The 16295-nt window shown below is 43.5% G+C and overlaps 1 protein-coding gene across 5 annotated transcripts in view; it reads right to left on the bottom strand.

Annotated features, from left to right (window-relative positions):
* The window catches only part of TJP2 (tight junction protein 2), a 137444-nt gene that overhangs the window by 66451 nt on the left and 54698 nt on the right, over positions 1–16295 (bottom strand). For 2 of the 5 annotated variants that reach the window (XM_025359004.1, XM_025359009.1), the window contains exon 1: positions 14837–15215. The exons of the other annotated variants lie outside the window; for them this stretch is intronic. In XM_025359004.1, coding sequence (XP_025214789.1) covers positions 14837–14896 — 60 coding nt within the window. In that variant the 5' untranslated portion in view covers positions 14897–15215. Of the gene's footprint in view, positions 1–14836; positions 15216–16295 lie in introns of those variants that run through there. 5 annotated transcript variants of the gene reach the window in all.

The following is a 16295-nucleotide window of genomic DNA, read 5'->3' as shown; positions in this document are numbered from 1 at the left end:
AAGTTCTGGCTTCAAAATTCCCTATCTCCATCCCCAATCAAAATTCTCTCTTTAACAATGTGTATGGTGTCAGTTAGATAGTAGAAGAAAGCTGACTGGTCTACTCCACACTAAAGTGTGGCTGTCTGATAACCTAAAACCTCTTGGAGGTATTAGATGTTTTAGGAGATGTACTTTGACCCCAAGGAAACTTGCAATGGAATTCCAATCCTCAAGGCAAACACGGCATATCTATGCTGTCCTTTCCAATTCTATAACCCTGGAGTTTGTAACCATACGTTTTTCCTGATATTAATAATAGTTTTTGAGGGAAGTGGTTGATGGAACAACACAGACATTTCTAACTAGAGGCTATAGACCTGAAGAAAGAATACTCTCACATGATAAGACATATTCTTAACATGTCTATAATAAAGTTGTGATTTTAGCTAGCTATATACATAATCGCTTAATACTTCCCTATAAGGCTGTGTGTTAGAGGGAATTTAGACTCTTTGAGATCTCATACAGTAATGAGCACAGAGAGGTCTCTGATGAATGAAGACATCTCTTGACAACATTGATATGTTACTGTTACTCAAGATTCTCTGGGGATACAAATATTTCTATGCACTTTCAGCAATATTTAAACTCCTAATAATCAACACAGGGCCTTAAGCTTCTCCTATTTTCTTGCCACTGTGATTCTAAAAAGCAGAGACAGGTGGAGTTGACAGAATCTACAGGTTTCAAATGAGTCAAATGGACCTTGGCTCAAATCCCCTCCCTGTCACACAAGCCATGTGACACTGGGCAATTTACTTAATGTTTCTGAGCCTCTGTTTTCCACCTACAAAATAGGGTTAACATTTACCCCTCGTTGATTGGGAAAAGTCAGTGAGATCTACACCAAGGGCCTAATACTACATCAGCCCTGTGATCTCCTTCCCCAGCTTTGCTAGAGAAAAGCTAACCAAACGTGGTCTTACAGCAAAACAAACCACACCTTCCTTTGTCTCCTGGGCTCCGCCATGGTTAGGCATTTCACAGATCAGAAGTTCCACTTAACACACGGGAACTGAGCTGGAGTGAGCCAGCCCCCAACACACCCCATAATATTTATAGAACTCAAGAACACATTCTCAGAGCAGTTTTATAAGCTCCATTAATGCATATTTTGGACTTGTCGGTCCAACAATACAGTCACAGGTTCAAAAGATCTCCATATTTCCTGCAAAGTGCTTTTTACAGGAGGCAAGGAATACTCTAAGAAAGGGAAGAGAATACAAACCCAGTGTGATAAACGTGTGCTTATCACACTCCAGGCTTTTGAGACTCACCTTCTCCCTTCTCTTCCTTTCACCTTCCCCTATTTACTGAGCAACTACTCTACACCATCCCTACTTAGGAATGCAAAGAACCAGCCCTGCCCTCGAGCTCACAATCAATACTCCCTAACGTTAAAATTGACCACCCATCCAACAAGAGGTGGAATCCAGGCCAGTGGGTTTAGACCCTCACTGAAAACACACTGATCTTCTGAAAGGATAAACACATGCACTGAAGCCTATATCTAACTGAGGACATTTTTTACAGTTCACTGTTTCCAAGCATTCCTTTTGATTACGCTCATCTCAATCAAAAAGCTTATGTTGCTTATGTTGCTGAAAGATAAAGGACTATCCATGTAGCAGACTACACTAACATAGCCAGTATATCTCAAATTGGAACAGACGAAAAAGATAGAGAAACAGAAATGACAGCATCCCCAGTTTCTACAACACTTAAATATAAAGCCAGCCAAGTAAGTCTGGTAACCGTCTGGAGTGGTATGTTACAGCTGTTGTTTTAGGACAGTTCATTGCTGTGATATAATCCAATCAGGTCAACATTTATATTTAATCATCCAATCACACTCAAAGACAATTCAGAACAACAATGCAATTGTTACTTGGAGCTTACTACTAAGCCAAATGAGATGTTTTTCCCCCACATAGACATGTGTATGTTCCTTCTGTTCTATTAATAGGCGAGAGCAGGCCATGCATGCTGACTGCAAATATTCTTTCTGTGGTAATAAAAAGGAGCAAAAAACATTGCCAATTTATGTTTCCTGGAAAAGTGCATCACAAACATGATACTTAGAAGTTCGGCAATGCCTGAACTAATTTTATTTTTAGCCCAGTCCTGTTTCCCCACATTTCTCAGCAGAAACGCCCACAAAGAAACTTATCTTTAAAAAGCAGGTGACTAACAAATTCCTGATTGTAGGGAGGCTCCAGGGACTAAGGAGGAAACTGATGGAATTTCAGTTGCCTCTCTTAACTTTCCCTAACTTTTGTGGAATATTAGTTCATTTGACAATTCACTTCTAAAGAATACTGTCAAATAAAAATAAAGGCTGTACTTTATAAAAATACACAAAGCAACACCACGGGTCCCTTCCTCCAGCTGTAACACTACTAGCTGAAATACTGATAGATATTTAGGTCAAAAATATGTATGTCGATTTAAAACCAAGCATTTTTGCCAAAAGAAGTGAATTAGGTCAATGCCCATAAGAAGCTCCCCTCTGGCTCTATTTTCCAGTCTCCAAACAGTGAAGCCCTTTGTGCATTGTATATCAGCCACTGTAAACTGTTTGGACATCCATTGTTAGCCCTGGCCGACTAAAAGTCTGGAGAAAAAGAGATAAAACCAAATTCTGTCAATGTATTTCTAGCACATTCATTTACTAAGCAAGCTTTACAAACAGCCAGCTCACTTGAACTGCTAAACCAGTGGCTGAAATAGTCACTGGTTATACTTATCTTTCCACTTAGAATATTTGCTTTCCTTATCATTTCAAATTTCTCTGCAAGGAGCCTTCAGAAGTAGTACTACAGAAGCCGAAAATGTTCATCAATACATCTTGACCACTCCGTTTCTAGCAAATTACCTTAGGGCAGTAATAGTAGGGTCCCTGGAAAGTAAAACAGGTCTGGGTTATAGGAAAAATTATGTGAAGGAGGGAAGAATTCACATTCTAAAGTTCAGAAAAACTCAGTTTTTTCCATGTGTGACATCATTACAGAGAGGTTGTTGCCAATATTGATTCAAGATTTTTAAATGTCTTAAAAGCACTACATTATAGCTCATGTTTCCTAAAATAAGCTCATAACAGGACAGACACTTCTGCCAACTGTTTTGGTAGACTACAGTGTTCCCTCCGCAAGAGATTTGAGGTACAAAATATGATAAAAATCTTCCATCTCATTTATCAAAAGACAAAGGAAGTTAAAGACAGGGAAAAAAGTAACCCCATCCATCAACCAGATTTATATATTACCTTTTATTAGTAATAAATTGGAATGACTTTGAAAAGAAAACACTCATTAGGTTCCATAAAATTATACATCAAAACAGCAGCTCTTAGAATTAAGTCACCTTTCAGCTCTACATTAACTTACAGGCTTGAAAACTAATTTCTCAAGCTTATTCCTTTAGGAAAGTACCTAGAATCACAGAGCAATAGATGCAGAATCTGAGAGGCCCTTCCAGAAAAACAACACCTTATGTGGCAGGGAGCTCTTACAGTGGCATCCATATGACTATAAAGTGAAAAGAATGAACATGAGTTATAAAAATCAGTCTGGGCCGGGCACGGTGGCTCACGCCTATAATCCCAGCACTTTGGGAGGCCAAGGTGGGCAGATCACCTGAGGTCAGGAGTTTGAGACCAGCCTGGCCAACATGGTGAAACCCTGCCTCTACTAAAAATACAAAAATTAGCCAGGCATGGTGGCACACGCCTGTAATCCCAGCTACTCAGGAGGCTGAGGCAGGAGAATTGCCTGAACCCGGGAGGCAGAGGTTGTAGTGAGCTGAGATTGTGCCACTGCACTCCAGCCTAGGTGACAGAGCAAGACTCTGTCTCAAAAAAAAAAAAAAAAGAAAGAAAGAAATCAGTCTGGTGGCCACAAGCATGGTGACTCACGCCTATAACCCCAGCATTTCGGGAGGCCAAAGTAGGAGGATCGTTTGAGCCCAGGAGTTCAAGACCCACCTGGACAAAATGGACAGACCTCATCTCTACAAAAGATTTAAAAATTAGCCAGGTGTGGTGGCGCATGGCTGTGGTTCCAGCTAATCGGGAGGCTGAGGTAAGAGGATCACTTGAGCCAGGGAAGTCTAGGCTGCAGTGAGCCGTGATGGCACCACTGCACTCCAGTCTGGGTGACAGAGCAAGCTCGTCTCAAAAAAAAAAAAAAAAAAAAACCACTAAAAAGAGAGAAAGAAAGAAATCAGTCTGAACTGCAGCAGCAGTTCTTGAAGAATAATGATGAAAATAATAAATTATAACCACTGCCATTTACTGAGCACCTCAAAGCAACCCCAGATGGCATCTATGCCACTTCTTCTTTGCTGGCACTGAGTTTCTGTTTCTACCAGAGACCCCTCAACTCTCTTGCCAACAGAGTTCTACCAGCGAGGTACACGTGTTTAAGATCTGGAAGGATGAAGGAAAGCAGAAGCCGTTTGTTTTTCTTCTTCCTACAGACAGCAGCAGTAGCAGGCAAAAGTTGGAATCCTCAGACATGAGCTTTCCAGCATGTCCAGGTTCCCTGCCCTTTCACCACCCTCAAGGCTGGAGAGGCTGAGAAGGTGGAAGGTCAAGACCTTCTGGGTCTGCTCTGGGTGGCAGCAGCTTTCTTTTTTTTTTTTTTTTTTTTTGAGACGGAGTCTCGCTCTGCCGCCCAGGCTGGAGTGCAGTGGCCGGATCTCAGCTCACTGCAAGCTCCGCCTCCTGGGTTCACGCCATTCTCCTGCCTCAGCCTCCCAAGTAGCTGGGACTACAGGCGCCCGCCACCTCGCCCGGCTAGTTTTGTTTGTTTTTTTTTTTTTTTGTATTTTTTAGTACAGACGGGGTTTCACTGTGTCAGCCAGGATGGTCTCGATCTCCTGACCTCGTGATCCGCCCGTCTCGGCCTCCCAAAGTGCTGGGATTACAGGCTTGAGCCACCACGCCCGGCTGGGTGGCAGCAGCTTTGTAACTTTCTTTGCGGCACATCAGAAAGCCAGCAGTGGGCTTCCATTTTTTGCGCATCTCGTCTTTTCTTTGTTCTGAAGGCAACTAATACTTTGTATGGAATCCCCTTCTCCTTGAAATAGCTAGAATGACATGTTTTCTTGACTGAACCATGACTGATAGGGTGGGCCCATTTTACAGCTGAGAAAACGGAACATGAGTAAAAGGTAAATTGCTCAAGGTCAAGCAAGCAAGTGGCAGGATAAAAGAATTCACACCCAGGTCTATCTAACTTCAGAGGTTAAAGAATCAAAGTTAAGCATCCGTAACCTGGCTGGGCATGGTGGCTCACACTTGTAATCCCAGCATTTTGGGAGGCCAAGGTGTGCAGACTGCTTGAACTCAGGAGTTGAAGAGAAACCTGTCTCCACTAAAAATACAAAAATTAGCTAGGTGTAGTGGCAGATACCTGTAATCCCAGTTACTTGGGAAGCTGAGGCAGAAGAATCACTTGAATCTGGGAGGCACAGGTCGCAGTGAGCTGAGATCACGCCACTGCACTCCAGTCTGGGTGACAGAGCGAGACTGTCTCAAAAAAAATTTTTTTAATTTAAAAAAGTTTTTTAAAAAATCCCTAACCTATAGTCCTAGGAATTCACGCAAGAGAAATGAGTGCACATGTCCACAAGGCAACGTGTAGGTGCTTTTCAAGGCAGCTTTATTCATAAGAGCAAAAACACTGAAAATAACCCAAATACCTATCAATAGAAGAGATAAGCCAAATGTGGCAGATGCATATAAATGGAATACTACTCAGTGGCAAAAAAGAACTACTGAATCTCACACAACAAATATGGATGAATTTCACAGAGGTTCGGCTGAGTGAAAGATGACAGACACAAAATGTTCATTTTCTTTATATATTGGTCCTCTCTCAAGTTCAAGCAAAAGTATTCCATGGTGAGAGAACTCAGAAGAGAAGTTCCCTTGTAGGTAGGTATGGTAATCATTGGAAAAGTGGCAAGAGAGAACTTTTTAGAGTGATGGAAAATTCTAGTTTTTAATCTAGGTGGTAATCATGCAGGTGAACACATTCATGTAAAAATTCATCCACCTCTGGAACTAGAGAGTGATGATGGTGTTTACAAAATACTGAGTGTATTAAATGCCATTGAATGTTATACTTTCAAATGGTTAAAATGGTACACTTAATGTTATGTGTACACTTCACCACAATAAATAAAATTCATTGGCCAGGCGCGGTGGCTCACACCTGTAATTCCAGCACTTCGGGAGGCTCAGGCAAGTGGATCACCCAAGATCAGGAGTTCGACACCAGCCTGACCAATACGGAGAAACTCTGTCTCTACTAAAAAAAAAAAGAGATACAAAATTAGCCGGGCATGGTGGCACGCGCCTGTAGTCCCAGCTACTCAGGAGGCTGAGGCAGGAGAATCGCTTGAACCCGGAGGGTGTAGATTGCAGTGAGCCGAGATGGCGCCATTGCACTTCAGCCTGGGCAAAAAGAGTGAAACCTCACCTCAAAAAAAGAAAAATTTATCAAGCGCTCTACTTGAGATTTGTGTGTGTGTGTGTGTGTGTATACACACACATATAACAAATATAACTTCAATGAAATTGATAACAGAAAAACCTTCATTATCAATAAGCAGACTTGTAACAGAGGACATGCCACTGCTTCCACAGGAAAATTTTCTTCGTGGAAACATCAGGCAAATTTTTTTAGCTCTAAGTCTGGCAAATTGAGTCTACCTTTTCTGCCTCTTCCTGATCCTTCACTTTCCAAAGTCATCTGCCAAACTGTGCACTTAAATAGTATAAGTAGACTAAATATTTCTCCCAGACCTTTGATTAAAATTCAATTTAGGCTCAAAACAAACTTGGGGCCTCTTCCTTTCAATGTGTTGCAAACTTGGGGCCTCTTTCTTTCAATGTGTTGCAAACTTGGGGCCTCTTCATTTCAATGTGTTGCCACTTGCCTTTGTTTTTAGGCTTTAACAATAACACCAGAAGGAAACGCATAAATGTTTCCAGTTCCATTTCTGGAAAATTTCAGAGAGTGTCTAAGATGCCACAATCTCTCTCCCCTCTTAAAACTCACCCAGACACTACACAGATCAATCCCAGGAAGGCAAAGTACTCTGCCTAAGGTGATGTTGAAAAACTCCAACATGCCTGAAGTTAAGCTGAAACTCAGATGACAGGAGTGATTTTACACCAGTGAACAATGTGGTTCTGCAGTAGTGATGAGTAGGCTCATCTTCAACACATTTGTGAAGAACAAATCAGACAGAGCTCCCAGCTGCAGACCTGCTCCTCCTTCCAAGCGTATGTCATAGGCTATGTGGCCCTGGGGAGAAGTCCATGGGGGTGGAGAGGAAGAGGAAGAGGAAGAAGGATTCTCAAGAAGCTCTGCAAGATGGTTGCAGTTGCTGGTTTAGGCTGCAGAGTAAGGAAGAGAATCCAACACATGCTGTGCTGGTACATAATTTAAGCTGCAACTGAATAATAGATCTTTCCATCACTTCATGAGCAAAACAACCACCAGTCACTCTTGGGCTCTGTCTTTTTTAAAAATGCTTTTCAGAGAGAATCCACTAAAAAGAAAAGAGAAAAGGAGAGAAAAGAAAAAGAAAGCAAACATAATTTAAGGAGCACAAAAACATTTTAAGATGATAAGAACAAATAGAAATCATTTAGAATGTTCTCTAGGTTTTATACTCAAACTTCAAAACCCTCAGAATCTTAAGCGCAAAAGACTGAGACGATCAACTGTAAATACTCATTTTCTGATAAAGAAATTGAGAACTAGGCCGGGCGCGGTGCCTCATGCCTGTAATCCCAGCACTTCGGGAGGCCGAGTCAGGCAGATCATGAGGTCAGGAGTTCGAGACTAGCCTGGCCAACATGGTGAAACCCCATCTCTACTACAGATACAAAAAATTAGCAGGGCGTAGTGGCACATGCTTGTAACCCTAGCTACTTGGGAGGCTGAGGCAGGAGAATCGCTTGAACCTAGGAGGCAGGCATTGCAGTGAGCCGAGATCGGGCCATTGCACTCCAGCCTCGGTGACAGGGCTAGACTCCAACACACACAAAAAAAGAGAGAAATCGAGAACTAGAGTCACAAGACAGCAAAAGTCACCCAGCTAATCAGTAGTGTAGCTGATGCTGCTTCCACGCCATTACAAAAATGGTCTGGATGAAATTCTATAAATTTTTTTGGATAAAATTTTCTGGATGAAATTCACAATTCTAACATATGATCATCCACTCACTATATAAATGTCAGGAATCCACTGTCCTAATTTCTCAATTAGTATCTTATTCCTACTAGCTTATACAACAAGCCTGCCCCAAATCAAGTCAGTCCAATTTTAGTGGATATATTTGGTGCTCTGTTAGCTTCTGGGGTTACCAAGATGACTCAGACCAGGGAGGGACTCAGGGCTGATGGGAAGTGATAAGGGCTAGAATAAATACTAGCATGTGCATCCTCACCAATCACAGGCAAGAACACAATTGACTCAGCCAGACTGCAGAAGGGTAAGGGAGAAACCAGGCTGCTAAAACTGGGCTCACCAGGAAGTTCCTTCCAAATGATTCATTCTTTTCAAAACCAGAAATGTTAAGTTTTGCTAATTAATTCCCTCAAATAATTTCATCTGCTTTGCCATATACACCTAGGAACCATCGTCCAAGGACTGAGAGCGGAATGGTTGTCTCTCGAAGCCTACGTTACTTACTCCTGTTCCCACTGTAGAGCTCCACCCAGAGTCTCAGGTGTGCTCCGCCTTATAAGGCATCAAAGAAACACAACCTAGAACTCGGAACACTTCCTTTAATACTCTGATAACAAATGACTCTCAACAAATGGAAATAAACAGCTCCAAATGGAGCATTATTTCCCCCTCAGAAGAACTTAGAAAGTCCTTGAAGCTACATGTCCTGGAAGAGTTCATTAGTTCCTACTGATGACTAGAAAGTACTGTTTTCTGTTTACCTTCAACTCAAGGGACAAAATCCAAAGTATCTGCAATATTCTCATGTCTCCATCAAAGCTTTTAATACGATGGCAAAGGCATAACTGGATTTTAGTCATGATCTATTCATTACAGTCATAACTGTTACCTACCAGTAAGAATAACTATTCTAATAACTCTCTCCCACAATGGGTTACAAACATTCCCTCCAAATGCCTGACTTGTCACTAACTCATGTATTTAGTCCCACAGTTATATAGGGTATCTATAATATAGGGCATACTATAAAGTTTCCAAAGATGATACCATGTTTTCCCTGTGAGCATAATGCATATATTTAATACGGCTGATTGAAGTCTAAAATAGATTTAATAATTACCACACTAATTAATTCTGAAGTCCATGTTCACATATACATATAAGTAAAATTTAGTAAACATGTGTACTCAAGAATGTGACATAAGATCTTTGCCATGATTAAAGGTATGATTTAAAATCTTTTGGTCAGTCTAACTTCCTACAACACAAATATTTGATTCATGGAAGATCTATTAAAAAATTCACTTTCAGCCGGGCGCTGTAATCCCAGCACTTTGGGAGGCCGAGGTGGGCGGATCACAAGGTCAGGAGATCAAGACCATCCTGGTTAACACAGTGAAACCCCGTCTCTAGTAAAAATACAAAAAATTAGCCAGGTGTGGTGGTGGGCGCCTGTAGTCCCAGCTATTCGGGAGGCTGAGGCAAGAAAATGGTGTGAACCCGGGAGGTGGAGCTTGAAGTGAGCCAAGATCACGCCACTGCACTCCAGCCTGGGCAACAGAGCCAGACACCATCTCAAAAAAAAAAAAAAAAAAAGAAAGAAAGAAATTCACTTTCACCACTGCTGCTATTATTGCACCCCCATACAGTAACTGTAGGAAGAAAAACAAAATAGAAACCATAACCACTGATATTCTAATTGGGCTAAAAGTTAAAATAAGCATTCATTATAACAAAATGTATCTGACTATGGTCTGAAATATACAGTGGTGTGTAAATGGTTAAGGAAAGCTACATTATGTTTTTCAGATTAAAAAAACCTGATTTAACTTTAACCATCTGGCAGAGGCACTAAACAAATATCTGTGCTGATTTTAAATGACTAAAGTACAAGTTACTAATTGAAAACTAAGGATTTCTCATAAATGGTGTGAACACACACATCACTAGAGAGTCTACTGAAACAGTATTTTCTCTTCTCCTTGATTTATTCGCCTACCATGAGCATGCATCTCTCTAGGTCAAAGTAGGGCTACTTGTTTTCTACCTCAAGGCTTCCAGTTCCTATGAAAATCCTTGTTAAAGCCTATTTTACAGACCAATACAAGCTTGATTATTAAAAAAAAAAAAAAAGAAGAAGAAAAAAAGAGAAGAACAACTTATCCAGTTGACATTCTTCTGACTTTGAGAAATTAAATGCATTTATAGGTGAAGCTGTTTGGCTGTCCACATTCTTCGGCAATGAATCATGAGCAAGAGTCACTTGATAATAGAGTGATGTCCTTCATCAGTGCCAAAATACTTCCTCCCCTATCACTCTATCATATCAAAAATGTCATACCAACAGACCTTTAAAAACTGCAGAATGGCTTATGGAAGCAGAGAAAGGAATGAGAATTGGGCCAGACATTAAAACAAACAGCTCTACAAATCCACTGTCTGCAACCGCACCTAAGACATCTGGTGGATAAGGGCAGGATGCACACGCTTAAGACAGAAAGTCCATCAAATTCAACTTTCCTGGCTATTCTGGGCCATTCTGTGTTTGACTTTCTTGAAGGCATGGTTGAGGTATACTAGGCTCTCTATTAGTAAGCGCCACACTCAAATGTTAAGCAGTACTGTGCACACCTTAGATGTCAAGGGCTATCTTCACCATTTTTGCCTTAGCCTCAAATTACTCATTCCCAATTGATAATTTTTCTTAAAGCAAACTCACTGCTTTACTTAATATTTATTTTTGCCTCATTCTAAGCAATCTAGCCATGAAATAAATGGATGTGGTAGCTGGTTTTCTGCTTTTTATTCCTAACATATAATATTCAAGCATCATAACTGAAAAATAGAATATGTATCTCCCTGCACCACCTGTAAGTCTGTCTGTATACCAGACTTCGGAAAGCACTGCTGTGGGCATAGCATAAAAGGTAGAGAAAATACTTTATTAAATGATTAGGTATTTGGGGGGTATGAGAGTCCTTACTCTGTCTCCTCTGAGAGCTCACAGGTTATCTAGGATGACAAAGCTTTGGTTGTTTAATGGCCAGCTGGATGATAGAGACACGAATTCCTTTAGAAAACAGAATGGAACCGTCACTGTTATGGGTAGCCATTGCCCCAGCCTGTGCAGGTCTTCCGGAGCTCTAGCTGTCAGTCACCCAGTTCTAAGAAGTGCTTTTCCTAATCAAATGGAAAAAGTGGGAGCAGACACTCTCCAACTTAGAACTCTGTCTCTCACACTACAGTGTATGCAGCATACTAGCTCAATCAACTGCTTTCCTAGGTACCAACCACAATTAAAACTAGTGGCCAGGCACGGTGGCTCACTTCTGTAATCCCAGCTACTTGGAATGCTGAAGTAGGAGAACCGCTTGAACCCGGGTGGCAGAGGTTGCAGTGAGCCAAGATCGCGCCACCACACTCCAGCCTGGGCAACAGAGCAAGACTCCATCTCCAAAAACAAACAAACAAACAAACAAAAAATTAAATTAAAACTAGCTATTACAATACTGCATATTGGATTTCCAAGCCTGAATTTTTTTTCCCATTGCTATCACATAGCCTTTTCAAAAAGTTTAATCGTAATACCACCTTAGACCGTCCCAAATTCACTTTCTATATGGGCATCTACTAAAAAGGCTGATTGCAAAAATTCCTATGAGGGTGAAATAGGCCCTAAATAGTTTTTTAAACCTTAACAAAGTTCCCATAACCATTGATGTGTTTAACCCACTAAATGGGTGTTAAATCTAACCTCTGAGTCTATGGTTCTGACCCTGACCCTTGGATTTAGGATCAAGACACAAACTCAGTTAAACACCAGAGAAAACTGTTCTGCTTCCCTCCACTCCCATCTGGGGCAATCTCACCCTCAGACACTACCATATACCAAATCACCTCTGGAAAATCAAAGCTGGCTGGTCCAACAACTATTAGGCCCCTGATTACTGCTTAGAGTCAAATCAATGAGGCATGTTATTGGGAATCAGCTCTCAACCTAGATAAATTCATCTGTAGCCACAACTGCTTAATGAGATTCGTTCTAGAGATTAGGAAAGGAATTCCCTGGTGGTTCATATTGTTGGTAGAATATGTTGAAAGTTTCAGCAGTGATTGCAAACCCTTCTACCGCTTCAACCTGACCCCACACCACACCCACACTTCAGCCACTCCCCAACCAAATCTGCATCACTTTTTAAATTACTGTTTATATTACTACACGTATTATTGTACACAGGACTAAAGTGGCCCCACCTAGTTTCAAGAACTTGTGTCTCATAAAAAGATAACCTTCTTAAGGAGAGAAAACCTTGCTAACCTCAAAATCTCCCTTGCCTTCAGTAGTATGCAGAAAGTTCTCACGCTTGTCCTGAAGAGAAATGGTTGGCTGTGAACTTTTGTCGATGTACAAAGAACTAGATCAAAAGTTAAATGTAGGCAAAAGTCATTGCAAATGCAGTTCCCCAGGGGGTGATGTAAAAATTCATTGGTCTTAAGCCTATGAATGCCTCAAAAATAGTTATGGGGTGGAATGTTTACTGGGAAACTGGTTCACTTCTTTTGTAGGGAAAGACAAGTCATTTAATACATTAGGGATTTCTATGACTTCCCCCCACCCAAAGCTTCGTTATGGCCTTCAAGGCCTTTCAACAGAGTGTGAACAACAACTCTTTCAGTTTTTTCCTGGACACCTACCTGGCACCTCCTACTTGTATCTCCAGATCTCACTTCCCTTTTCAACCCAGGACCCAGCACTTAAAGAGTTTTCAGCACCCGTTTTGGTTCATGTTACTAGCTACCATTTACTTAGCATCCACCACATGCCTTGTACCCTACGTCATTTCACTCAGACCTCACTCAGCCCCGTGAGGTGGGCGCATTACTAGCCCCATTTTCTACAGCGGCTTGCACGGTGAGGTATCTGTTCGAATCTTTTATTGCCAGCAAGAATCCCCGAAAGGAGTGCATCCAGGACCAATCCCACCCTTTGCTGAATTTCTGTATTACAGAGTGTGCATCGGCATCACACATCCCCCCTCTCAGTCTCAGGAATCCCGACAGAGATTGCAGAGTAAAGTCTAACAGTTTCAGGTCCACTAGCTTCCGAAATGCAGAAATTGAATCTTGTTCATCTTTGTATCTTCCACAGTGACTGGCAGGAGTAGGGGCTGGATAGTACTGAAAAAGTTACAGCAGCATTTCATGGGGGAGAAGTTCCCCTTCATCAATCTGCAGAAGTAGCTCTGAAAAGCCCCAAGAAACACCTCAAAAGCCACCGGTGCTTTAGTAAAGCACCTCTGCTTCTGCCGTCTCGCCACAGTGAGGAAGCTCCAGCACCCTGTCCATATTACTAAATGGCACTCATCAGATTCTTAATGACTTGCAGGCTTTCCCAACAGGACTGGGTGACAGAGGCACGCTCCTGCCCATCTCCGTAATCCCTACATTGAAGTGGAGTGGTTCATGAAAACTTACTGAATAATCAAATTGCATTCTCTCAAGCAGGATATGCACTAGTACTTTGCTACAAATATATTTACCGCTCCGAATTTCTCACTTCAAGTGATCTGCCCAGGTGTGCTCTCTTAGAAAATTACCTCTCTCTCTGAATCATGCTGACAAAGGTGGACCTGTTTTCCCAAGAGGACCGTCAGCACACCCAGCACAGACCACCTGGGAAGCTGAAGAAAACGGCCTCCCTCCTCCCCGCTGGGGTTCCCCGGGCTGAGAGCGGGAGTGAGCAGCGCAAGGCAGTTTCTATCATGGGATGACTCTCCGCTGGGAACTTAAGGGAAACCACAACCATCATTACTCAGGCCAGACAGCTGCCAGAAAAGCAGCCTAGCCTAAGAACTGAAGCTGAAATAGAGGTGGGAGGCTGTATTCCATTACTAAGCGCGGGAGCACTCACTCCCAAGTTTGTCCACATTTCAAGAATGTTAAAACCCTGTATTTATAACTTAAACTACCGTGTAAAAGCGGAAACTTGACAAATGAAGACACAAAATAAAAGGAACTGGTGACAGGTAGGATAGTGTCAGAACACAAAGCATTCATCACACTCCTCTTTTGTGGGTCCTTCCAAACCTCCATCCCCATTCCCCACTGAAAAAAAAAAAATTTACTTATACTACAGAGGCAACTGATTGAAAAGGAAAAGGGATTCTGCTCTGTGAGTTTTCAGTTTCTCTCATGTACACAAGTCTGTAACTGCATCAATACAGAGTGTGGTTTGAAATAGAGAAGGAAACACAAAGACATGCAAGCGACACAACAGACAACGAGACGCCTCCAAGCCAGCAGAAATCCAGGACACTGGGTTCAAGACGGTGTCCCCTACTCGCGCCTTAATCTCCAGCCCAAGTGACTTCAGAGTAAAGGTTCTAGGAGCCCCGGAGGCCACGAGCCATCAACCCGGACGGTGAAACCTACCCCTCCCCTGCGTCCCACGCCCGGGTGGGAGAATCCCAGCTTCCTACGGCGCATCGGGGAACAACTTCAGAGCAGCACGCGAGCAGAGCCTCCGCGCTCCCACGCTCACGCTCGCGACCCTCCTCCCAACCGCGCGGCGCAAGGAGGCACTTACGCGGAGCCAACCTGACAGCTCCCGCCGGGGAGGAAACCCACGGTCTCCTCGCACCGGCATCTCGGACGCAGGTCCCGCGTAGGCGCGCAGCTCCGGGTCCCGCTTCTGCTCCTGCTCCTACTCCTCCTGGGCACCACGGGACAGTACTCTGACCCGCAGCCCCAGGCGCCGGGGTGCCGACCCGCGGGGACCCACCCCTTTGTCCCTCCTCCCGCGGCGGCGGCGGCGGCGGCGTCGGCCCGCCCCCCGCCCCAGCGTTGCGCCTCCGCGCCGGCCGCCCGGCCCGGGAAACTCTCAAATCGGCCGCTACCACCCACACGCCTGCCGGGGAAGGGCTCGCCGGCGCCGCGCCTCCGAGGCCCCCGCGGCGAACCGCGTCATGCGCGACTCCTGGCCGGGGGCGGGAGGCGGCGGCGGCAGCAGGAGAAGCCCAAGGCCCGAGCGGCCCGCGCCGCTCGCGCCTGTACCCCTCCACCCCCGCCAGCCCGATGGTTCGTTCCGCGGCGTGCACTGGAGCAAGCAAGTCCAGCTCCGAGCGCGCGCGCCCTGGTTTGGAGACCTGGAGTGAGCTCTGGGCGCTGCTGGCCTGAGTGTCCGTAGGGTTTCCCCGATGAGGTCGCGGGGGCATCCTGTAGGAAGACTTTTGGGCGAGGTTCGCAGGGCCTCACACAGGCGGTGCCTCTGTTCTCTTACGAAGAGTCGAACTGGGAAAAACCTCAAAGTTTTGAGTCCTGTCTAGAGGCCTGCCCGGCCAACCAACACATACACGGCCTTGTACCCCAGATTTCTTAGCCCAACAACTGCCTACCCGAATTCCAAGGGTATAAGATGTTCGTATTAAATATTAAAACAGGACTTTTCAGGACAATATACTCCAGGTTATCTCTTTGGCACATTTCCAACAATTCCAATAAAGAGATTGAAACTCCTCTCCCATCATCAGCTTATAAAAGGTTGCCAGTAGGTCACAAGTGCTTATCTGACAGGATTCATGTAATGCAACTCAGTGTGCTTATTCGTTTCAAAGTCCTCTATGCGCAAAGAATTGTGCAGTTAGGTAAGTGTCTTTATTTTAAGAGCATATAAATTAATTTGGACAATCCAAACAGGTACCGATTAAAAATATAACCTTGGGTTTGAAATCTTAAAAAGCCATCTTGTAAGAGAATAGTTTTGCCTGCCGTGCTCTTCCCTTAATTGTAAAGTAAAACTCGACCTAGGCTCACAAGTAGAAGGTAAAAGGTGTGATCTGCCCCAGAGGAGATGCAGATGCTGGGCTTTCTCCCTGAAAAGTTGCTTCACTTCCTGCCTGATCAAAACAAGTCTAGCAGTTTCGTGGAAAAACAAGTCCAGTAGATGCCTCTCCAGAAGTGTTATGCTTCTGGCCTCCTTTGGAGTAACTAAGTCCACGCCTCTGGATAAAAAGCACTGTGACTAACGTTTCCCACTTTGCCTCGAG

Source organism: Theropithecus gelada, chromosome 15 (genome assembly GCF_003255815.1).
Source record: "Theropithecus gelada isolate Dixy chromosome 15, Tgel_1.0, whole genome shotgun sequence".
Taxonomy (NCBI): Eukaryota; Metazoa; Chordata; class Mammalia; order Primates; family Cercopithecidae; genus Theropithecus; species Theropithecus gelada.
Note: the sequence above shows the minus strand (reverse complement) of the source record. Positions and strands in the feature narration are given on the sequence as shown.